At 41.6% G+C, this 23,470-nt stretch overlaps 1 protein-coding gene across 2 annotated transcripts in view; it reads left to right on the top strand.

Annotated features, from left to right (window-relative positions):
• PSD3 (pleckstrin and Sec7 domain containing 3) overlaps positions 1 to 23,470 on the top strand; it is a 557,682-nt gene that overhangs the window by 129,093 nt on the left and 405,119 nt on the right. For both annotated transcript variants that reach the window (XM_024765145.1, XM_024765144.1), the window contains exon 2: positions 2,728 to 2,836. In XM_024765145.1, coding sequence (XP_024620913.1) covers positions 2,728 to 2,836 — 109 coding nt within the window. The remainder of the gene's footprint in view (positions 1 to 2,727; positions 2,837 to 23,470) is intronic.

The raw sequence follows: 23,470 nt of genomic DNA, 5'->3' as shown, positions 1-23,470 counted from the left end.
ATGGTAATGGAGTTCTGTTTTGTTTTTTTCCTCACCAACAGGGTAGGAGGTTTCCCTTTTCTCCACATCCTCACCACCATTTATTTTTTGTGTTCTTTTTGATGTTAGCCATTCTGACAGGGGTGAGGTGATACCTCATTGTGGTTTTGATTTGCATTTCCCTGATGCAGAAATCAGCATTTTAAAATTTAATTTAATTTTTATTTTACTTTGGAGTATAGTTGATTTATAATGTTGTTAGTTTCAGATGTACAGCAAAGTGATTCAGTTATACATATACATGTATCCATTCTTTTTCTTTTTTTGTTTTTGGCCACGCTGTGCAGCTTGTAGGATCTTAGTTCCCCAGCCAGGGATTGAACCCCAGCCCTCAGCAGTGAGAGTGCAGAGTCCTAATGACCGCCGGGGAATTCCCCATATATCCATTCTTTTTTAGACTCTTTTCCCAAGTAATGGAGTTTTCCTTTAAAATCTTCTTCTCTATTGTTTTCCTGAGGTTACCTCAGGCCCAAATGCAATCTATGGACAATGTTTCTTCTCTAGTCTCCCCCATCTCAACACACCACCCAGCTGCTCAAACCAGATTCCTGGGATCATTCTCTGGGCCATGGGTTCTGGATTCAGGATCTGAATCTGGGGTCCACGGTTTACTAGCTGTGTCACCTTGGACAAGCGACAAGCCTCCCTTTCTCTGCCTGTGAGACTGGGATGGCAGCAGTGCCCCCACCTCATAGGACTGTTCTGAGTATTGCATGAGACATCCCAGGTATTGCACTGGAACAGCCTGGCCTGGAGTTAAGTGGTTAGTAAATGTTATCCATTACAGTTATGCTTGATTTCTTCCTTTCCCTTATTCCTTAAACCCAGTTTGTCAGAAAATTTATATAGAGTCTCCCTACAGGTATATTTCATATTTATCTATTTCTATCTGCTTCCATTGCCGTCATCCTACTCGAAACTTTCATGCATTCTCATTGGCACTTCTGACTGGTGTCTCTCCTTCCTCTTGACTGACTCCAATCAGTTTCCCCTATAACAACCGTATGATTTTTTTTTTAAGTGTAAGTGAATGATCTAATAAAAACGTTAGTGACCACCGTACATTTAGAACGGTCCAGTGGCTTCCCATCAAGCCTTTCCCTGACCTGCAGCCTGTGTTTTGGCCCCTGCCTCCTTTCAAGTGTTTGTTCGTGCTGTGCTGTTTCTCTGGTCTGCCTCTGAACTTGCCCGTGTACCCACTGTTCTGTGGCCACGTTGGCTTTCCCTCAGTTATTTGGGTAGCCTGGTCCTTTCATACTTTGAGGCCATTGTGTGTGACCCTCCCTCTGTTCAGCTGCATGTTTCTGCCCTTCCTCAGCTCCCATCCTTCTCATCTCTGTGGGTATTGGTTCCTTAAAGAGCCTTTCTTAACCACCCCTACCTAAATTAGGGCACCAAATTCCTCCTTTATCAGTCTGAGGCTCCCTAAACACATCAACAAGTGAATATTGCCTCTCCATCAGGGAAAAGGATAATTAACAGCCTGTGATTATGAAACATGCAACTCCAAGAGGAGTGGAATAATTTTACACATTGTGAACATTAAGTGATTGTAGAGCTATTTTAAGAAATTGCTATCTTGAAATTGTTCAAGAAGGTCTTTGATATTGTTATTCAAGAACAAAGAGAGGCGGGCCCACTGAACCTGTCTGCAGAGGGTGATGGAGGTACTCATAACCCAGCCATGCGCCTCCTCACTGCTGTCAATCATTTCTGCTCCAAAGGGTAAAGCAGATGTCATGAAATTTCCCTCCTTGAAGTAGCTGCCTGGTTGCTGATAGAACCCTTCATGCTCCTCTCTCCTAAAGTGAATGGTCAGTTGCTGCTCAGACATGAGAAAGATGCCTCATGATTAGATGGTAGAAACCAGTGTGGTAATATCTGGATCCTGGTTTTAATTTTTGAGTTCGGAGTGAAGAGGCAGCATAATGACTCCCTGACTGGACTCGGTCAAATTTCTTTGTGTTTTGAAATTTCTGCCTCGTTACTTATTTTTAATTAATCCTAGGCCAGAGAAAGGAGGCACTCCTGATTTTTGGCAGTTGCCTAAAGCAGCCAGGAGAAGGGTGATAGGAGTTGAGGATCATGTTGTGGACCACTTCAGTGACCTTTGTAGTTTTTCTTTCAAATAAGTGTCCCAAAGGACACTGGGACAGATGCTTGAATTTAGGATAATAAGTATAAACGCCCGGTACTCCTGTTTGGCTAAATGGTGTTCCTGATTAAATAAAAATGTGGTCTCTTTTGGGGAAAGACTACGTTTTGTTGACGTACTTTAGCAGAACCCATGCACAGAAGTATTCCTGGTATGGACTGTGGGTAATGATAATCATTTGGAAAATGATGTGTCTAAAAATAAAATACAGTTTTCTTATTGCAAAAAAGTAACATATACTTAATTTTTAGAAATTCTACCATAATTCTGCCCTCCAATCAAGCCAAACTTTTCATATTTTTCTTGTTCCCCTATAGATGTTTATATGTTTATCTTTCTATATAGTTGTAATCTTGCTGTGATCATCTTGTATTCTGACTTATGTTATGATTTTTATGTTTCATTTTTAATGGCTGTATAGCATTCTATCAAGTAGAAATGTCATAACCATTCTCTTGTTGGTTGATTTGCTTTATGATGTATTTTTTATGATATACTTTTAATGATGTCTTTGTTTTGCTCTAATTTTGCAGGCAGAGACATTTGTTTGGGTTAACAGTGCATCAGCACATTCCCAGAGTGTTGCCAAGGCCAAATATGAATTTTTATTTGGCAGATCTGAAGAGAAAACTCCAGATACTAGTAAGTGTTTCCCTACCTTCCTCTTTCAGGTAACAGATAGGAAGTGCTATTGAAATTTCAAATCTCAGAAGCTGAGAATTCTTCAAATCAAGAAGTGACTTGAAATTACCTAAAACAGGCTACTAGAATCACATCCTGTATTTCTGAGTTCTACACCTTAGGAAGATGTAGAATTATTAGTGAATAATTAAAGCAAACAGGTTTCACAGAGGTAGGAAGGCAGCAGTGCGGATGGAGAAAAGGTACTCAATCAGCAGGAGATAAAGGCCATAGGAGTCCTGGGAGTCAGGCAGAGAAGGGTACTGAATGTGGTTAAGAGCTTTGGCTCTTTAGCTAGGCTTCTTGAGCGTCAATTCTGGCCTTGTAACTTATGAGATGTGTGACCTTGAGTAAGTTGTCCAAGCTATTTTTGCCTCAGTTTTCTCTCTGTAAAATGGGATTATAGTGATATATGTCTCAGAAATCTTTTGAGGATTAGGTAGATTGCCGTATATAAGGATCTCAAAACCATACTTGGCATGTAATAAATGATATGGAAGTGTTTGCTGCCATTATTATTTATTATGATCATTATCATCATCATATTCCTGACCTTTGAAGCTGACATTTAGAGAAAATACAATCCTGAGTCTCCTCAACTCCATCACTGACACTGATTTTCTGTTTTGGGTAGACAAGGAATCTGACCTAATGTATTGGTAGCTGTTGTTCAGTTGAAGAAGTCAAATGCTAACTATTCATTTTGATTTATGTGTTAGATGGGATTATATAATGGGCTCCCTAATACCTGGGGCTAGCAAGAATGCAGTGTATATCAATAATTCCTTTTATCTTAATAATGAACATTTATTAGATATTTTAGTAGTTGGAGACTCTTAATGAAGTATAAAACAGCTAAATTATTTTAAAAAAATCATTCTGCTTTTATTATGTAGCATAAATACCTAACATTCTAGGCTAGAGGTTTGGGGCACTTAATCATTTATTCACTTTGTCTCAGGGAGTACTGACTGTCATCACCCCAAGACTGTGTAAAACTCCTCCTTGGCATAGCCTTAACTTTGTGAATTTGTGCTAATTAAGCTGTTTTTAACTTGGATAAAACATGATTTTTACTTCACTATATAGAGATACTATCAACTGTCTACATAGTCCTTTGACTTATTGGTGGGTGAGTTTGGGTCTACCTTACTCATAGGTTTTGTAGTTTTCCAAGTGTACCTGAGGAGAATCAAAATGACATTTTAAATCTCCTGTTCCTTATTTGCCTTGGTAAAAATGGTTGGTGTTATTTATTTGTAGTGTGATGTTATTCTGCAGGTGTGTAAATGTGCATGCATTTATTAAACAAATCTATTTAATGAACACTTATTATGTGCTAGTCACCTGTGCTGGGCACTGTCGTGGTACAAAGAAGTAGAAGACAGTCCTTGCCACATGGGGGCTAATTCTTTGGTCAGAGAGAGGGAATGATCATTTTCAGCTGTGCTGGTGATGGCTTCATGGAGGAGGTGAAAGTTGCACTGTTCTTAAAGAATGACTAGTATTCTGATTAATTGAGTTTTGGGGAGGGCATTTCAGACTGAGGGAAGGGTATGACCAAGGGTGTGGTGGCAGAAAAAATTTGGAGAACATGGAGGAAACTGCCCAGGTTGGTTTGCAAAGCATATCTGTGAGAGATAGGTTTAGAAAGATAACCATTTAGAAAGGGGCAGAATCATGGAGGGTGAAGAGTGTGCATTTTAATTTAGGTATGCAGAGATGAGGTGCCAGGTTTTTTTTTTTTTTTAAATCTATTTTTTATTTTTATTTTTTTATTGGGGTATAGTTGCTTTACAATGCTGTGTTAGTTTCTGCTGTAAAACGAAGTGAATCAGCTATATGTATATATATTTCCTCTCCCTCTTGGACCCCCCTCCACACCCCCTAATCCCACCCATCTAGGTCACCACAGAGCACTAAGTGGAGCTCCCTGCGCCATACAGCAGGTTCCCCCTAGCTATCTGTTTTACATATGCTAGTTTTCTTTATCCATTCCTCTGTTGATGGACATTTAGGTTGCTTCCATGTCCTGGCTATTGTAAATAGTGCTGCAGTGAACATTGGGGTGCATGTGTCTTTTTGAATTATGGTTTTCTTAGGATATATGATATATGCCCAATAGTGGGATTGCTGGGTCATATGGTAATTCTATTTTTAGTTTTTTAAGGAACCTCCATACTGTTCTCCATAGTGGCTATATCAATTTATATTCCCACCAACAGTGCAAGAGAGTTCCCTTTCTGCACACCCCCTCCAGCATTTATTCTTTGTAGATTTTTTTTTTTTTTTGGCAGTACGCGGGCCTCTCACTGTTGTGGCCTCTCCCGTTGTGGAGCACAGGCTCCGGACGCGCAGGCTCAGTGGCCATGGCTCATGGGCCCAGCCACTCTAAGGCATGTGGGATCTTCCCGGACCGGGGCACGAACCCATGTCCCCTGCATCGGCAGGCAGACTCTCAACCACTGCGCCACCAGGGCAGCCCCTCTTTGTAGATTTTTTGATGATGGTCATTCTGACCAGTGTGAGGTGATACCTCATTGTAGTTTTGATCTGCATTTCTCTAATAAGTGCTAATAATAATTGCTAATAATTAGCAATGTTGAGCATCTTTTCATGTGCCTCTTGGCCATCTGTATGTCTTCTTTGAGACATGTCTCTTTAGGTCTTCTGCCCATTTTTTGATTGGGTTGTTTGGTTTTTTGATGTTGAGCTGCATGAGCTGTTGGTATATTTTGGAGATTAATCCCTTGTCAGTTGCTTTGTTTGCAAATATTTTCTCCCATTCTGAGGGTTGTGTTTTCATCTCGTTTACGGTTTTCTTTGCTGTACAAAAGCTTTTAAGTTTAATTAGGTCCCATTTGTTTATTTTTGTTTTTATTTTCATTACTGTAGGAGGTGGGTCGAAAGAGATCCTGCTGTGATTTATGTCAAAGAGTGTTCTGCCTATGTTTTTCTTGAAGAGTTTTATAGTGTCTGGTCTTACATTTAGGTCTTTAATCCATTTTGAGTTTATTTTTGTGTATGGTGTTAGGAAGTGTTCTAATTTCATTCTTTTACACGTAGCTGTCCAGCTTTCCCAGCACCACTTATTGACGATGCTGTCTTCTCTCCATTGTATATTCTTGCCTCCTTTGACATAGATTAGTTAACCATATGTGCATGGGTTTATCTCTGGGCTTTCTATCCTGTACCATTGATCTATATTTCTGTTTTTTGTGCCAGTACTGTCTTGATTACTGTAGCTTTGTAGTATAGTCTGAAGTCAGGGAGCCTGATTCCTCTAACTCTGTTTTTCTTTCTCAAGATTGCTTGGCTATTTGGAGTCTTTTGTGTTTCCACACAAATTGTAAAATTTTTTGTTCTAATTCTATGAAAAATGCCATTGGTAATTTGATAGGGATTGCATTGAATCTGTAGATTGCTTTGGGTAGTATAGTCATTTTCACAATATTGATTCTTCCAATCCAAGAACATGGTATATCTCTCCATCTGTTTGTATCACCTTTAATTTCTTTCATCAGTGTCTTAGAGTTTTCTGCATACAGGTCTTTTGTCTCCCTAGGTAGGTTTATTCCTGGGTATTTTATTCTTTTTGTTGCCATGGTAAATGGGATTGTTTCCTTACTGATTTTTTGTTGTTAGTGTATAGGACTGCAAGAGATTTTTGTGCATTAATTTTGTATCCTTCAAGTTTACCAAATTGATTAGCTCTAGTAGTTTTCTGGTGGCATCTTTAGTATTTTCTCTGTATAGTATCATGTCATCTGAAAACTGAGAGTTTTACTTCTTCTTTTCCAATTTGTATTCCTTTTGTTCCTTTTTCTTCTCTGCTGTGGCTAGGACTTCCAAAACTATGTTAAATAATAGTGGCAAGAGTGGACATCCTTGTCTTGTTCCTGATCTTAGAGGAAATGCTCTCAGTTTTTCACCATTGAGAATGATGTTTGCTATGGGTTTGTCGTATATGGCCTTTATTACGTTGAAGTAGGTTCTCTCTGTGCCCACTTCCTGGAGAGTTTTTATCATAAATGGGTGTTGAATTTTGTCTAAAAGCTTTTTTCTGCATCTATTGAGATAATCATGTGTTTTTTTTCTTTAATTTGTTAATATGATGTATCACATTGATTGATTTGCTTATATTGAAGAATCCTTGCATTCCTAGGATAAATCCCACTCGATTGTGGTGTATGATCCTTTAATGTGTTGTTGGATTCTGTTTGCTAGTAATTTTTTGAGTATTTTGGCGTCTATGTTTATCAGTGATATTGGCCTGTAATTTTCGTTTTTTGTGATATCTTTGTCTGGTTTTGGTAGCAGGGTGATGGTGGTCTCCTAGAATAAGTTTAGGAGTGTTCCTCCCTCTGCAAATTTTGGGAAGAATTTGAGAAAGATCGGTGTTACCGCTTCTCTAAATGTTTGATAGAATTCACCTGTGAAGCCACCTGGTCCTGGACTTTTGTTTCTTGGAAGATTTTAAATTACAGTTTCAATTTCATTACTTGTGATTGGTCTGTTTATATTTTCTACTTCTTCCTGGTTCAGTCTTAGAAGTTGTACCTGTCAAAGAATTTGTTCATTTCTTCCAGGTTGTCCATTTTATTGGCATATAGTTGTTTGTAGTAGTCTCTTATGATCCTTTGTATTTCTGTGGTGTCATTTGTAGTTTCTCCCTTTTCATTTCTAATTTTATGGATTTGAGTCCTCCTTTTTTACTTGATGAGTCTGGATAAAGGTTTATCAGTTTTGTGTATCTTCTCAAAGAACCAGTTTAGTTTTGTTGATCTTTGGTATTGTTTTCTTCATTTCTGTTTCATTTATTTCTGCTCTGATCTTTATGATTTCTTTCCTTCTACTAATTTTGGGTTTTCTTTGTTCTTCTTTCTCTAGTTGCTTGAGGTGTTAGGTTAGATTGTTTATTTGAGATTCTTCTTGTTTCTTGAGGTGAGATTGAATTGCTGAAAACTTCCCTCTTAGAACTGCTTTTGCTGCATCCCATAGTTTTTGGGTCATCGTGTTGTCATTGTCATTTGTTTCTGTGTATTGTTTTATTTCCTCTTTGATTTCTTCAGTGATCTCTTCATTAGTAGCATTTTTTTAGACTCCATGGGTTTGTATTTTTTACAGTTTTTCCCTGTAATTGATTTCTTTTTTAAAAGAATTATTTATTTATTTATTTATTTATTTATTTTGGTTGTGCTGGGTCTTCATTGCGGCATGTGGGCTTTCTCTTGATGCAGCGAGTGGGGGCTACTCTATGTTGCGAGCTAGTCTGCACAGGTGTCTCATTGCAGTGCCTTCTCATTTTGGTGCAGAGATCTAGGCACATGGGCTTCAGTAGTTGTGGCATGTGGGCTCAGTAGTTGTGGCTTGCTGGCTCTAGAGCGCAGGCTCATTAGCTGTGGCACACAGGCTTAATTACTCCGCGGCAAGTGGGATCTTCCTGGATTAGGGATCAAACCCATGACCCCTGCATTGGCAGGTGGATTCTTAACCGCTGTGTCACCAGGGAAGTCCCTGTAATTGATTTCTAATCTCATAGCTTTATGTTCAGAAAAGATGCTTGATATGATTTCAGTTTTCTTAAATTTACTGAGGCTTGATTTGTGACCCAAGATGTGATCTATCCTGGAGAATATTCTGTAAGCACTTGAGGAGAAAGTGTACTCTGCTGCTTTTGGATGGAATGTCCTATAAATACCAATTAAGTGTGTCTGGTCTGTTGTGTCATTTAAAGCTTGTGTTTCCTTGTTGAGTTTCTGTCTGGATGATCTATTCATTGGTGTAAGTGGGGGGTTAAAAGTCCCCCACTATTATTGTGTTACTGTCAGTTTCCCCTTTTAAGCCTTATGTATTGAGGCAGTCCTCTGTTGGGTGCATAAATATTTATAATTATTATGTCTTCTTCTTGGATTGATCCCTTGATCATTATGCAGTGTTCTTCCTTGTCTCTTGTATCAGTCTTTATTTTAAAGTATATTTTATCTGATATGAGTATTGGTACTCCAGCTTTCTCTTGATTTCCATTTGCATGGAATATCTTTTTCTGTCTTCTCAGTTTCAGTCTATGTATGTGTCTCTAGGTCTGAAGTGGGTCTCTTGTAGACAGCATATATACGGGTCTTGTTTTTGTATTCATTCAGCCAGTCTATATCTTTTGATTGGAGCATTTAAACCATTTACATTTAATGTAATTATCGATATCTATGTTACTATTACCATTTTCTTTATTGTTTTGGGTTTGTTTTTGTAGGTCTTTGTATTTTCTTGTGTTTCCTGCCTAGAGAAGTTCCTTTAGCATTTGTTGTAAAGCTGGTTTGGCTTTTCCTTGTCTGTAAAGCTTTGGATTTCTCTGTCAAATCTGAATGAGATCCTTGCTGGGTAGAGTAATCTTGGCTGTAGGTTCTTCTCTTTCATCACTTTAGGTATATCCTGCCAATGCCTTCTAGCCTGCAGAGTTTCTACTGAAAAATCAGCTGATAACCTTATGGGGATTCCTTTATATGTTATTTTTTGTTTTTCCCTTGCAGCTTTTAATATTTTTTCTGTGAACTTAATTTTTGTTAGTTTGATTAATATGTGTCTCTCTGTGTTTCCCCTAGGGCTTATCATGTATGGGACTCTCTGCACTTCCTCGACTTAGGTGACTATTTCCCATGTTAGGGAAGTGTTTGACTATAATTTCATCAAATATTTTTTCAGACCCTTTCTCTTTCTCTTCTTCTTCTGGGACCCCTGTAATTCAAATGTTGGTGTATTTAATGTTGTCCCAGATGTCTGTGAGAATGTCCTCATTTCTTTTCATTCTTTTTTCTTTATTCTGCTCCTCGGCAGTTATTTCCACAATTCTATCTTCCAGCTCACTTATTTGTTCTTCTCCCTCGGTTATTCTGCTATTGATTCCATCTAGTATATTTTTCATTTTAGTTATTGTGTTGTTCATCACTCTTTGTTCTCTAGTTCTTCTAGGTCCTTGTTAAACATTTCTTGTATTTTCTTGATCTGTGCCTCCATTCTATTTCTGAGATTTTGGATCATCTTTACTATCATTACTGTGAATTCTTTTTCAGGTAGGTTGCCTATTTCCTCTTCATTTTTTTGGTCTTGTAGGTTTTTACCTTGCTTCTTCGGCTGTAACATATTTTTTTGTCATCTTATTTTTCTTTTGATTGGTGGGGCTGTCTTCCTGTCTTGCTGGTTGTTTGGCTTGAGGTGTCCAGTACTGGAGTTTGCCAGCAGTTGTGTGGAGCTGGGTCTTGGTGCCGAGATGAGGACCTCTGGGAGACCTCACACTGATTAATATTCCCTGGGACCTGAAGTTCTGTTAGTCCACTGGCTTAGACTTGGTGCTCCCACCACAGGAGCTCAGGCCAGACCCCTGGCCTGAGAACCAAGACCCTGTAAGCTATATAGTGCAGCCAAAAAAAAAAAAAAAAAGCAACAAACAGAAAAGAGCAGAACAATAACAAAGAATAAAAAATAGAATTAGAAAAGTTAAAAATATATTAGAAAAAATAATAAAAATGAAACAACAAAACAGAACAGCAAAAGCAAAAAAGAAAATAAAGAAAAAAAAAAGAGATAAAAAAAGTAAAAAAATAAAATATTCCCTGGTGCCTTCTCTATCAGTGTCCTTCTCCCGATTGTGAACTACAGCCAACCCCCACCTCCCCAGTGGGCCCTCCAAGACCTCTATGTAGGTTTCTGGACTCACTGTGTCAGCCCTAGGTCTGTGTGTGTTCCTTTCACCAGCATCTGTTCCTGGAGCTGGCCCGGAGCACACGTGCCCATGCAGGCCAGCTGGGGCACAGGTGTTCACAGGCACACCCACAGGGGCTGGAGGAGGCCTTGGAGGGGGGCGGTGTTTGGCCCACCTGGACCCACACGGCCAGAGGAGGCTTTGTCAGGGGCGGGCCTCAGACCTGGGACCCGCGCAGTCGGAAGAGGCTTTGGCTGGGGCCACTCAGGTCCGGAACTCATGCGGCTGGAAGAGGCCTTGTGTTGGGGGCTCAGGCCCAGGACTCGTGCAGCTGGAAGAGGCCTTGGTGGGGAGGAGGAATTCAGGCCCAGGAACTGTGCCACCGGGAGAGGCCTTGGTAGGGGCAGGAGTTCAGGCCTGGGACCCCAGCAGGCTCATGGGGGCCCGAGGGGCTGGGGGAGATGCTGGCCGCATTACCCTCCAGTCCCCTGATTCCGTGAAGGTTCCTCTCCTTCCCTGCTGATCCTCTTGCTGTGAGTCGGTGCCTCTGAGCGTGGGAACCTCTCCCCTCCCCCAGCCCCCCCACAGGGTGCCAGTCCCATCCCACCTCCACTTTTCTTCCCCCCACTCCTTCCTTCCCATGTCCAACCTGGTCGAGTGGGGATTTCTCCCATCCTTTTAGCGGTCCAAGGTCCCTCACCAGCGCCTAGTTGGTGCCCTTTTTGTGAGGAGATGCGAACTCTGTGTCTTCCTACTCTGCCATCTTGACTCCACCTTTCTTGTTGTTTTTCTAACGCTCCAGCCTGGGGTAACTGTATTTCTCCAGGTACCATTTTAGAGAGATAAATCAAGATGGGTTGATCTGGAAATTGGACGGGGCAGCAGAAGTTGTTGCTTATCGTAGGAGGGGTGTAAGATGCAAGTTTATATTGACTTTTGGAAAGTACTTTTTTTTTCTAATCTTCACAAAGAAATGATGGCACATTTTTATCATTTCAAAAATACTCTTGAAGTTTCATTATATTGACCATTCATCTATTGTCAAAACACTGCCCAAACTCAGAAGAGCATAGGGAAAGGTAGTAGAGAGAATAGGACAGTGTTTTTATTTGAATTTTATTGATAGGCATACCTCTTCCCACTTGTTTTTGTTTTTCCAAGTGGATTAAATAAGTGACTGAAACTGACTAAGTGCTCCAGAAACAGCCTGCTGGAGAAATGGAAATGCTGACATTGCGTTTTGAATGCATCCCCAGTAATGTTCAGGTGGTAGCCTCTTAGTAATGCAGCCAAATCAGTGAAGGTCAGTTGACTCATGACTCCAGTTAGGCCCAAGGAAAGTGTCGCTGCTCTAGGGACAGGAGGCTTAGGCTTTGCCACTCAGTGGGGACTTAACATGGGTTGTGGGTGGGAGTTTCTAGGGAAGACAATACAAGATAATTTGCAAAGTGTTGCTTATTGCAGCGGTTTTGAATCTGTGACAGAGTTTGGGGGTGTTGGATGGGGTATGGGAGAACATGAGAACAGAGGAAAGAGTCCCTTGACTGGGAATTAAGGTCTGGATTCTGTGATCTGTTCATCAGTGTAGTGAAAGAGGTGACCTTGCTTCTCTCTATTCCCTGCTGCTTTCTGGGAGCTGTCGCAGCTTTCAGGAGCTCTTCAAGGGCAAGTCCGTAATTGGTAATTGCTGAGAAGCTTTGAGCTAGTGTGGCATCAGTTGTGCTGTGACTTAATGAGGAACAGGGAGGCGAGTCACCAGAGGTTCCCCTCTTCCATTCTGATCAGCTCTTGGAATATTTGTGGAGCTGCACTGAACTACAAAGAGGTAAAAAAGAGGTGCCACAGGAACCCACCTGGGGCCACCTGTGAAGCAACACCTCCCAGACTTACCCCTTGCCCCTCGTTTTCTCTCCTGGCTGTTGCACTGAGGCTGCTGGCTTCTCTCAGCTAGTCAGATGGAGTCCGCTCTAACAGGAGGAGGCTTCATTTTGGGGAAGTACATTCTTTGAGGTGTTCCTAAGGCAGTATCAGATGGCTGAGGTTGGTATGTCTTTTGGGGCGAAATCCAGAGGGAAGAAATGCTTGAGAAAGTCTTTGAAGAAGAGTGAGACTGTTCCTTGGCTTGTGGGGAGGACACATGACTTGTGGAAGCGTGTGAGGGGGCGAAGGGCCCGTGGTATCCTGAGAAAGGGAACAGACTTCTCGTATTAGCTCTTGGAAATTTACAGACTCTCACTCCTACCTTCTCTACTGATTTTTAAACTTTGAGATAAGTAGGTAGGAAATAAGCTTCAACAGTATTGAAGAAATTGTCCAAGGGCATGTAGTTTAGATGCGTTCAAGTCAGGTGGAGGCCAGGGAAGAGGTGGGGGGTTGGCGGTTGATGAACTGGTTTTCCAGAGCTCTGATGGGCAGAGTCACTCGTGTGGAATTGAAGCCCCAGCCTGCAGCCCAGATGGGGTAGACGTCCAAGTGTATCGTCTCTTGACATCTGGAAATTGACACAAACGTGCTGGGCTGGTGAAACCCCACGAGTTACTGCTGAAGTACATGCAAAACCGCCCAGAGGGGCTCTTTCACAGCCCAGGACATAGAAGACCCTCATATTAATGAATAGGTCAGTGACCCTAAAATGGACAAGCTCACAATAAAGTGGTATAAACTGCAGAAAGGAAGGAGCTTCCATGGGAGGGAAGGTCAGCATACACAGCAAGCAGGGAAATCAAGACCCACAGAGCCAGAGATAGTAGAATATTCTGAAACTATAATAGGTTTGTTTAAAAGATAAAAGAGGGAACCATTATGATAAAAGAGGAAAGTATGAAGTAGAGAACATACATATATGAACAAAAAAATAACTTAAAATGAAAAATATAAATAGTGAAATTTATTTATGTAAAAAATTTTATTTATTTATTTATTTTTGCGGTACGCGGGCCTCTCACTGTTGTGGCCTCTCCCGTTGCGGAGCACAGGCTCCGGACGCGCAGGCTCAGCGGCCATGGCTCACGGGCCCAGCCACTCCGCGGCATGTGGGATCTTCCTAGACCGGGGCACGAACCTGTGTCCCCTGCATTGGCAGGCGGACTCTCAACCACTGCACCACCGGGGAAGCCCCATAAATAGTGAAACTTAGGAAAGTACAATGGTTGAGTTAATTTTACTTTTGGTGGGGGCTGATGAACTTTTTTCTGATCCCTGCTTTTTTTTTTTTTTCCTGCTTTTCACATGTTATCTGCAGAAAAATGAAAAGAAGGAAAAAAACGAGCATTCGTAATTCCAAGCAATATGTTCTCATCTTGGCAAAGCTTACTTCCGATTTGTTTCTGTTTGTCCGTTCCATCCCCCAAAGGCACACACATTTCTTCATTATTTAGTAAACATACGGACGGTTACTCTTCGTCAAGCATTGTTCTAGGTCTCGGGGTGGAGTGTTGAACAGAACTAAAATCCTGGTTTGACAAATTGCTTAACAAAGATTGTTCCAATTCCGAGTCTCCTCTGTGGTACAGGTGTCACCTCCTCTTCCTCATATTACTGTCTGAGACAAAGCACCGCACCACATTTAATAGGGGAAAATGCACTGGTTAGGCTTTATTCCCCCAGATGTAGGTATTTATTTTTTATTTTAAATATGAATTTAAAGTTTTTATTATCAAAATAATATGAGTGTATAATCTGAGAAATATAACTGTTACTAAAGTATGCACGGCCCATGTGCGGGTTCCCCGCCTCGCTTTCTTCCCCTAGTGGCAGTGACTTTTGACTGTTGCTGTTTTCTTCTACTCTTTTTCCTTCTACTTTTGCTTTTGTTTCTTAAGCTTTAATGGTAGTTGCCTTATAGATAATATGCTTGCACCTGTATTTCTTACTTATTCAGAAAAAGTATAATAAAAATGAGGAATCTGGCTCACTTTCACCCCTCCCCCCCAGCACCACAGGTTGTATTCTTACTTTTAGGTTTTTACTTGGTTACATTATGGTTGTTAAATCTCAGGACACTCTTGTGTAAGATAAGAATGCAGCACCCCTGCAGCCTGCCTAGCTTTCCTTCCCCCAACTCGGTCTCCTTGCGTCTCACCTTTACTTTTACAAGGCTGTAGGCATTTATATACTGTTCTGTAACTACAGGATAGCAAAATCTTTTTTGTGCTTTTACTACAGGTTGATTCTGAAAATTAAAAACCTGGCATCAGCATTTACAGAGTGCAGAATCCAGGTGGTGTAGTTGGAACCGAAGTGAGAGAAGCGAGTCCTATATCCGTGACCTCCGCTGCTCAAGGGGTGATACAGTCAAGGAGAGCAGAGAGGAGACAGAGTGAGGTTAACTGTATTATTTGTAACAGGCAGGTTGTTTTCATCCTGAAGGCTTTCTTAGAGTCTTCTGACAACCTGTTCTCAGTTGTGCCATAAGTTTTCTAGGCCTCTGTACGGCTGTTCCCCTTTGACTTTGCCAGAATTCTTCATTGCCTTCTTGATTAGATGCACTGTATCTTGGATTACATGCCTCATTCTTGGAATCTTTTTTTTTTGCTAGAGTATATCTATCCTTTAGTAATACTTCCTGAGAGGTTCTGGGGTTGGTAACGTTCCTAAAGCTTTGTATGTCTGGAAACGACCATTTTGTTTTTATGCTTCATTGCTCACTCCCCTGGAACTGAGTCTAGATCCAGCTCAGTTCCCTTCAGAATTCTGAAGGCGACCCCGCTTTCCTTGGCATCCACTGATCCTGATGTGACTCTGAGGCTTGCTTCCTTGTGCTCTCCTTAGACACTTTTGAGGTCTCCTCACCTCAGCCCTCTGAACTGTCAGGAGGCACACATCGTTAATTGTTCTTTCTGTGCACTTGGTGAGCCCTTTACGTCATACCTTAGCTCTGGAAATATATGTTCTATATTTTTTTTTATTTCCCCTCCATTAAAAAAATGCTTTTTACTTCTAAAAGTCCTGTTCATTTTTTTTCTTTTTTTTTTTTGAAGCAGCTGTTGAAAGCTGAGGAGCAGGATTTGACTTTCTTGAGATCAACTTTGGAGCAGCACTGCAACAGTGCATCTCAATTAGAATAGAGAGCTTTTATCTCCAGAAACTTGCGGCACCAAATGTAATTGAGGTCAGACTTTTTAATGTACATATTAGCTATCAAGGCTTTGTTTAAGATTTTCTTCTTCATGTTTTTTATTGGAGAGCTAGTCTTTCCTTGACGTACAGAACTCTTTGAGTGCCGTGAGGGTGTTTTAGAGTAAATTTGGGTCCTCAAGATGGGTCCCTGAGCAGAATTTTTCATTTTCAGGTGTAAGAACTACTTTTTTTTTTCCTTTAAAAAATTTTTTTTTTTATTTTTCCCCTTTCCTTTTATTGGCGCACCATGTGGCTTGCAGGGTCTCAGTTCCCTGACCAGGGATTGAACCCTGGCCACATCAGTGAAAGACCAGAATCCTAACCACTAGGCCACCAGGGAGCTCCCAGAACTACTTTAGAAAGTCTGCTTTTAGCAGAACGTCCCTTCACCATTCCTAAATCAACTATCCAGTCTTAAGTTTCCTTTTATTTTTAGGTAGGAGGTATCTTTTCCCTTTTATTTTGTAAAGGGGAGGTCATATACTGGCATCTTGCATGCATGTTTTATTTGACCTGGCCAGTGTTTTAATGAAAAATTGAGCTAACCTGAAAAAAACATTGGGGGATTTCATGTAAAAATCCAGACTTCAAGCGTCTGTGGGGAAATCTGGGGTGCACTACTGTGTGGGTGTTGCAGCTGGCCCTAGATAGAACTCAGGTGCTGCAGGCTCCTACTTTGCCTGCTTTCCGTTTGTGTTGCCTCCTGAAGCTTGTAGGCGTTTGGGCTTAAGGTCTCTGCTTTAAAGTCATACTAGTGTATGGCTTGTTATTTTGACATGTTTTCCAGTAATGATTCTCATTATGTCCTGCTTTGCAACCCTGACTAGCATCCAAAGGTGGATATATCATGAAGTATGCCTGGGAACTTTCCAAGGCCTTCTGAGGCCTAGCAATTTTTTCTTCTTTCGCTTAAAGAGAGCATCCCAAATTTTGTAAATTTCAGGAGCCACAAAACTGGATTTGCCCCTGCCAGCATGAGAACCACCTGTAGACTTTTTAAAAGAAAAAAGATTCTTGTGCCTATGCAATCAGAACCTGTGGGCAAGGGACCCAAGCATCTCTCAGTTTTTAGGCAGCTCCCCAGTGGATGGCTATGATGCACATACAGGCTTAAGAACTTCTGTATTTAAAAAGGTAGTCACCTGAGCTATTTGTAAACTATTTTAATATTAACAAGATCCATTGTGGGATCCTTTAATACATTTGGACTATAGTTTGATGTATTTTACTGACATTCGAAACTGAAGTGCTTAGGAACCGCTCCCAACTGAAGATCAATCAGATAAGTTAAGAGGGCATCTCTGAAATTAAAATTGTGATGTCAGTATGAAAACATGATTTGATTGTTAAGAAAATAGTGTGCATTATTAGTTTTTCAGGAATTTTTGAGGTTTCCTATATCTGTAATGTTTGTCCACTCATGTGGAATTTCACTGGCAATTTCTGTTATCCTAGTAGTCACGTAAATATTTGCTTTGGAAAACATTATTGTATAGGTGAAATCAGGCAGAGATTCTGGAGTCATTATAATGACGATACAGCAGACAAGGAGATATGATATTGCAGCCTGATACAAGTGCCTCTGCTCTTACTGCTTGGGTAGGTTGAATGCTTGTTTTAAATCAGTGGTTTTGGAAATTTGTGGAGATGATTTTAATTGTTACAGTGACTGGGAGTGAGGCCTGGCTACTGGCCTTTAATGGGTAAGTGCCAGGGATGCAAGGCATCCTGTAGGGCATGGGATAGTACTGCACAAGGAAGAATTGCCCCAAGTGCTCATGACTTCGAGTGTCCTGTTAGACATTCTCGTAGGGGAAAAACATGTTTCTAACGATCTGGGCATAGGATATGTAACCAAAAGGTTTTTCATGTCATTTTAAATATCAGTGAGTTTTCTAGAACTATAACTACCATGTGAATCGAGGGAAGATTCTACTTCTTTTTGTTTGGAAATTCACTAAAAATTGTTCACCATTTCAAAAGTCATTACCACAAGGTAATGACTGTGCTGTTGAGTTGTCATTTCAACACACCTGCGGTCTGTGCTTGAGCCTAGCTTTCAGGGTGAGGCTGCATGTAGATACAACCTGAGCATGTACATCATGAGGAACATTTTAATTCTATTTCTCCTTTGTGTTACGTTTAGTAAACCACTGAAGGCGCACCTTTAGTAAGTCATGATATTGATTTTTTTTTTTGATATTGATTGTTTTGATTTTTATATTTAGCTTTGAATTTCACTTGAGGATAATAAAGGAGGCATTGCCAAATATTTGTTGTGAAAAGGTATTTTTGCTCTTAAAAAGTTGAGAATTGCTATTTTAAAGCAATGGCTCTTAACCAACAGTGCACATCACATTGACCTGTGGACGTTTTGAAAATGATCATTGTGAACCTCCCCTGGCAGTACTAATTTAATGGTTTCCTAGGAAATTCTAGGAACTCTACAAACCTTTTCCAGTTCATGGCATACTTAGAAAATGATATTCTTCATATTGTACACTAGGGTGAATGAAAGCAGCTGCTTAAGGCTACAGGTGACCACCTGGGGATCCTGGCAGCTCCCGCCCTGCCCTGCCAGCAGAGATGTATTGACACTTTGGAAGCTTGGGATGCTTATTAAAAATTCAGATTTTTCTTTGTACAATGTATATGTATATCAAATCATCACCTCATACACTTTAAATTCTTAGGATTTTATTTGTCAGTTATACCTCAGTAAAGCTGAAAAAACAATTTGGCTTCTTGAACCTCAACCCAGTAATTCTGATTTTGGTGTGTGACCCAGAAATCTACTGTGATGAGCTCCCCAGGTAATTCAGACCAGCAGTCTGCTTGTAGGGGTAGGTGCAGTAGCCATGCGTTGTCTGATGGACACAGAACAGGAGGGGCTAGGCTCCTTTCTGAGGACATGTGAGGTGATGGTCAGAGATTTCTGAGAGAAAGTGGGGAAGTGAGACCCCTGCTGGAAACAGTGGAGCAAACACTGCTGAGAAGCCCAGGGAGAACTCCCCTTGCTCCTTTCACATGAGGGAGCTCTGAGGGAGCTGAGCACATCGACAGGTGAAGAACAGACCCACTCAAGGTACTCTTCAGATGTCAGGAAGAAAGGGGTAGATGCTAACATATTTTGAGAGATAAAACGTCTGTTTTTAGAAAGGAGAATGGAGAAGATTGTAGAGACTGGTGAGTTTAAGGATGATCTTTAGCCAAATTTTAGAGGATTATTAGAAGTACGGGAAAGTAATAGTCCTCCCCAGGTGAGAGCTGGCGCTGGAGTGGAAAGGATGAGAGGTGGGAACGGGGGTGGGGGTAGGGCGCTGAGGTGATAGGCCTTCTGAGGGTGAGGGACTTGGGTGGGTTGGTGGAACTGAAAGTTGTTGGGGGTGGCTGGAAACCCACGTGTTATTAACGTTATTAACATTCCCTAAATGGATGTTATTGGAACACAGTTAGGGAAATGCTGATATACTAGCAACAGGCCTGGGCAAACAATCTAGAGGCCTGGGTTTTCATTTATGTCAGGTATCAGATGCCACAACTTGCTTCAAGATGAGTGAAGGCACTCCTGAAGGTGTTTACTTTTTCAATATACAGCAAATACCTGTAGTTGCTAGGCTGGAGGTGTGGAGATAACAGTGTACAGTGTGACTGTGAAGGCTGGTTGGGGAAACAGACAAGTAATGTGATGGTTCTAACATTATATGATTCCTGCTACAGTAGAAATAGAAACAGGGAGTTTTGGGAAGCTGGGACAGCTTCCCAGGAGAGGTGATTATCTGAGCAGAGTTTTGTTTTTTGTTTTTTTTTGCGGTACGTGGGGCTTTCACTGTTGTGGCCTCTTCTGTTGCGGAGCATAGGCTCCGGACGCGCAGGCTCAGCGGCCATGGCTCACGGGCCCAGCCGCTCCGCGGCATGTGGGATCTTCCCGGACCGGGGCACGAACCCATGTCCCCTGCATCGGCAGGTGGACTCTCAACCACTGCGCCACCAGGGAAGCCCTGAGCAGAGTTTTTGAGGCTCAGGTGGAATGGGTGCTGGCAAGACAGATGTTTCAGACAGTGGAAGAAGTATATGTAAAGCTATGGTGCTGTGAAAACCGTGGATTGTTCAGAGCAGCTGGTGTCAGTGGGCGTAGAGGGTGGGTGTGAGGGAGAAGGCTCGGGACAGGCAAGGGCCAGGCTGTGCACAGTGTTATGTGCCCTGCTAAGGAGTATGTGTTTCATTGGATTTTTTAAAATAATGGATTGATTCTTTATGTTTGGGATTTAGGGAATCAGTCTGAAAGCAGTGTGGAGATTGGATTGCAGTTATGGAGAGGTGAGATTGGAAGCAGTGTGCCTTGTTAGGAAGGTGCGTGCACGCACACACATGCACACACACACGTACGCACACACACGCACATACAGCGCACACATGCACGCACACGCGCACCACACACACACGCAGCACACACACGCTCACATGCGCGCGCACACACACCCCTGTGGCTTAAAGAAAATACAAGTTTACTCTTCTCTTCCGTGAAAGGGATCCAGACAGATGATAGAGAGCTCGGGCGGTGGTTCTACAGTGTCAAATGAGCCACACTCCTCTGGGCTATTTGGTCTGCCATCCTTTAAACATTTCTTATCTTCTAATGTGGTTGGTTGAGTTCCAGGCAATTCCCGAGAGCAGAGAAGAGGAAGAGGGCAATCAGAAGGGCAAAGGGGCATGTGTCATCTGTCCTTTAAGGATATTTTGGAGAATATCCTTACCACAGAACATTTTCAGTTACAGCTCATTGCTTATAGTGTGGTGCCATGGAAAATGCAGAAAATGTAATCTTTAGCCATGTGCCCAGCTAAAAATTGGGAGTTCTGTTTGTAAGGCAGGGGAGGTGGGCAGTGGGCTCAGACCACCTGTGTGATTGCCACAGAGAGTAGTACAGGGATGCAAGGGGCTCATGATGATGACGGGGCTGAGGCAGTGGCAACAGGGAAGAAGGCAGAGTGCAGAGAGGGAGGCGCTGCTCTCGGCACCTGATTGGGAGGCACTGAGGGTGGTTCTGCTTTGGGCAGCTGGGTGGATGGTGGTGCCTTTCAACAAGGTACAGGCTGGAAGGAGGAGCAGGTTTGGGGTGGTAAGGAGAATGGTGACAGCCCACTATGCTGGGTTTCGGACACTGGCACTTTCATGTAGGGATGTCCGGTGGGCAGGGGGTGTGTGGGGCTCCTCCAGGGAGAAGAGACTTTGGAAGTGGATGTATTGCCCAGGGAACATGTGCACCATGGGAAGGCTGCAAGTGGCACCTTGAAGAAGATAAATATTTAAAGGGTGTTTAAAAGGAATTCAGGATGATGAGCCAGGGAGATAGAAGGAAAAGCAGAACAGAAAGGTATTGGGAAATAAGAGGGAAAAGATTGTAATAAGAAGGGAATAATTGGGCCCAGTAAATAAAGGCTGAAGTGTCTAGCAATTAAGAGGTGATTGAATGCAGTAAAATAGAGAAATAGATGTGTGTGTGTTTCGGTATCTCTGTCTATATGTATCAGATATGGGTGTGTGTATATGTGTAAGGTTGTTTAGATCAACACATGATTCAAAATGATCATAATGACTGTCAAAATCACTCAGGGTAGATGGCTGCTGAGCTGATCTCTAGGAGTAGAGTCTGCATATCCTGTGCCCCCCCTTCCCCCTTGGCAGCCCACTTTGGGTTTTTGTCACTGTGATAGGGCAGTAACTAGGTCTCTCAAGCTAAAATTCTGTATATATTTATTGCTAAGTGAGAATGTTTTTATGGGCAGAGAGGGGTAGATATTTAATACAAGGACTAGTGTGCCTTGAAAAACATGAAATGGTTTAAAAAATGTGATGAAATTAGGGTCCCAGCTGCCACTGTTCACCCCCTTCTTTGAGCTTTAGCATCAGGATGTGAGTGAGGACGGGGGACTGCTTAGGACTGCAGCGGCCTTGGTCAGGTGGAGCTGGACATGATTTTTTTTTTTTTTAATTTATTTTTGTCTGTGTTGGGTCTTTGTTGCTGCGTGTGGACTTTCTCTAGTTGCGGCGAGCCGGGGCTACTCTTCATTCCGGTGCGCGGGCTTCTCATTGCGGTGGCTTCTCTTGTTGCAGAGAGCAGGCTCTAGGTGCGTAGGCTTCAGTAGTTGTGGCACACGGGCTCAGTAGTTGTGGCTTGCGGGCTCTAGAGCACAGGCTCAGTAGTCGTGGCGCACAGGCTTAGTTGCTCAGTGGCAAGTGGGATCTTCCTGGACCAGGGCTCGAACCTGTGTCCCCTGCATTGGCAGCCGGATTCCTAACTACTCCGCCACCAGGGAAGTCCCAACATGATGATTCTTTGTTCCTTTTAGGACAGTCCTACATCTAAAGGTATGACAAGTTCACAGGCACAAGTGATTTTGAAAGGTGTACTGTATTTTATGGTATCATTTTAACCTGATTTACAGATACCTAATGGCAGATTTCTGCATTTTCCTTCAATAAGTATATATATGTTTTTTCCTGAAAGCTTGGAAAGAAATTGTTGGGTTGGCCAAATCGAATTTTTTTTGTACAAAATACTATGTTTAGGTTCTGCTGATAGACAACACTTCCCTCTGGTGGACGGAGTTTGTGACACTTTTTAATTTGTATTTATTTTTTGATTGTTTATTTTTTTTGCATCTTTATTGGAGTATAATTGCTTTACAATGGTGTGTTAGTTCTGATTTATAACAAAGTGAATCAGTTATACATATACATATGTTCCCATATCTCTTCCCTCTCTTTTTTTTTAACATCTTTGTTGGAGTATAATTGCTTTACAATGGTGTGTTAGTTTCTGCTTCACAACAAAATGAATCAGTTTTAATTATCGATATGTATGTTCCTATTCCCATTTTCTTAATTCGTTAAGAAAATGGGAATAGGAACATACATATCAATAATTATTGTAGGTCTTTTCCTTCTCTTGTGTTTCTTGCCTAGAGAAGTTCCTTTAGCAGTTTTCCTTTCCCATATTAGGGAAGTTTTCAACTATAATCTCTTCAAATATTTTCTCAGTCCCTTTCTTTTTCTCTTCTTCTTCTGGAACCCCTATAATTCGAATGTTGGTGCGTTTAATGTTGTCCCAGAGGTGTCTGAGACTGTCCTCAGTTCTTTTCATTCTTTTTTTGCTCTGCATTAGCTATTTCCATTATTTTATCTTCCATGTCACTTATCCGTTCTTCTGCCTCAGTTATTCTGCTATTGATCCCATCTAGAGTATTTTTCATTTCATTTATTGTGTTGTTCATCATTGTTTGTTTCATCTTTAGTTCCTCTATGTCCTTGTTAAATGTTTCTTGCATTTTGTCTATTCTATTTCCAAGATTTTGATCATATTTACTATCATTATTCTGAATTCTTTTTCAGGTAGACTGCCTATTTCCTCTTCATTTGTTAGGTCTGGTGGGTTTTTATCTTGCTCCTTCATCTGCTATGTGTTTTTCTGTGTTCTCATTTTGCTTATCTTACTGTGTTTGGCGTCTCCTTTTTGCAGGCTGCAGATTAGTAGTTCCCATTGTTTTTGGTGTCTGTGCCCAGTGGCTAAGGTTGTTTCAGTGGGTTGTGTAGGCTTCCTGGTGGAGGGGACTAGTGCCTGTGTTGTGGTGGATGAGGCTGGATCTTGTCTTTCTGGTGGGCAGGTCCACATCTGGTGGTGTGTTTTGGGGTGTCTGTGGCCTTATGATGATTTTAGGCAGCCTCTCTGCTAATGGGTGGGGTTGTGTTCCTGTCTTGCTAGTTGTTTTGCAATA

Source organism: Neophocaena asiaeorientalis, unplaced genomic scaffold, assembly GCF_003031525.2.
Source record: "Neophocaena asiaeorientalis asiaeorientalis breed wild unplaced genomic scaffold, Neophocaena_asiaeorientalis_V1.1 scaffold14, whole genome shotgun sequence".
Lineage (NCBI taxonomy): Eukaryota > Metazoa > Chordata > Mammalia > Artiodactyla > Phocoenidae > Neophocaena > Neophocaena asiaeorientalis.
Note: the sequence above shows the minus strand (reverse complement) of the source record. Positions and strands in the feature narration are given on the sequence as shown.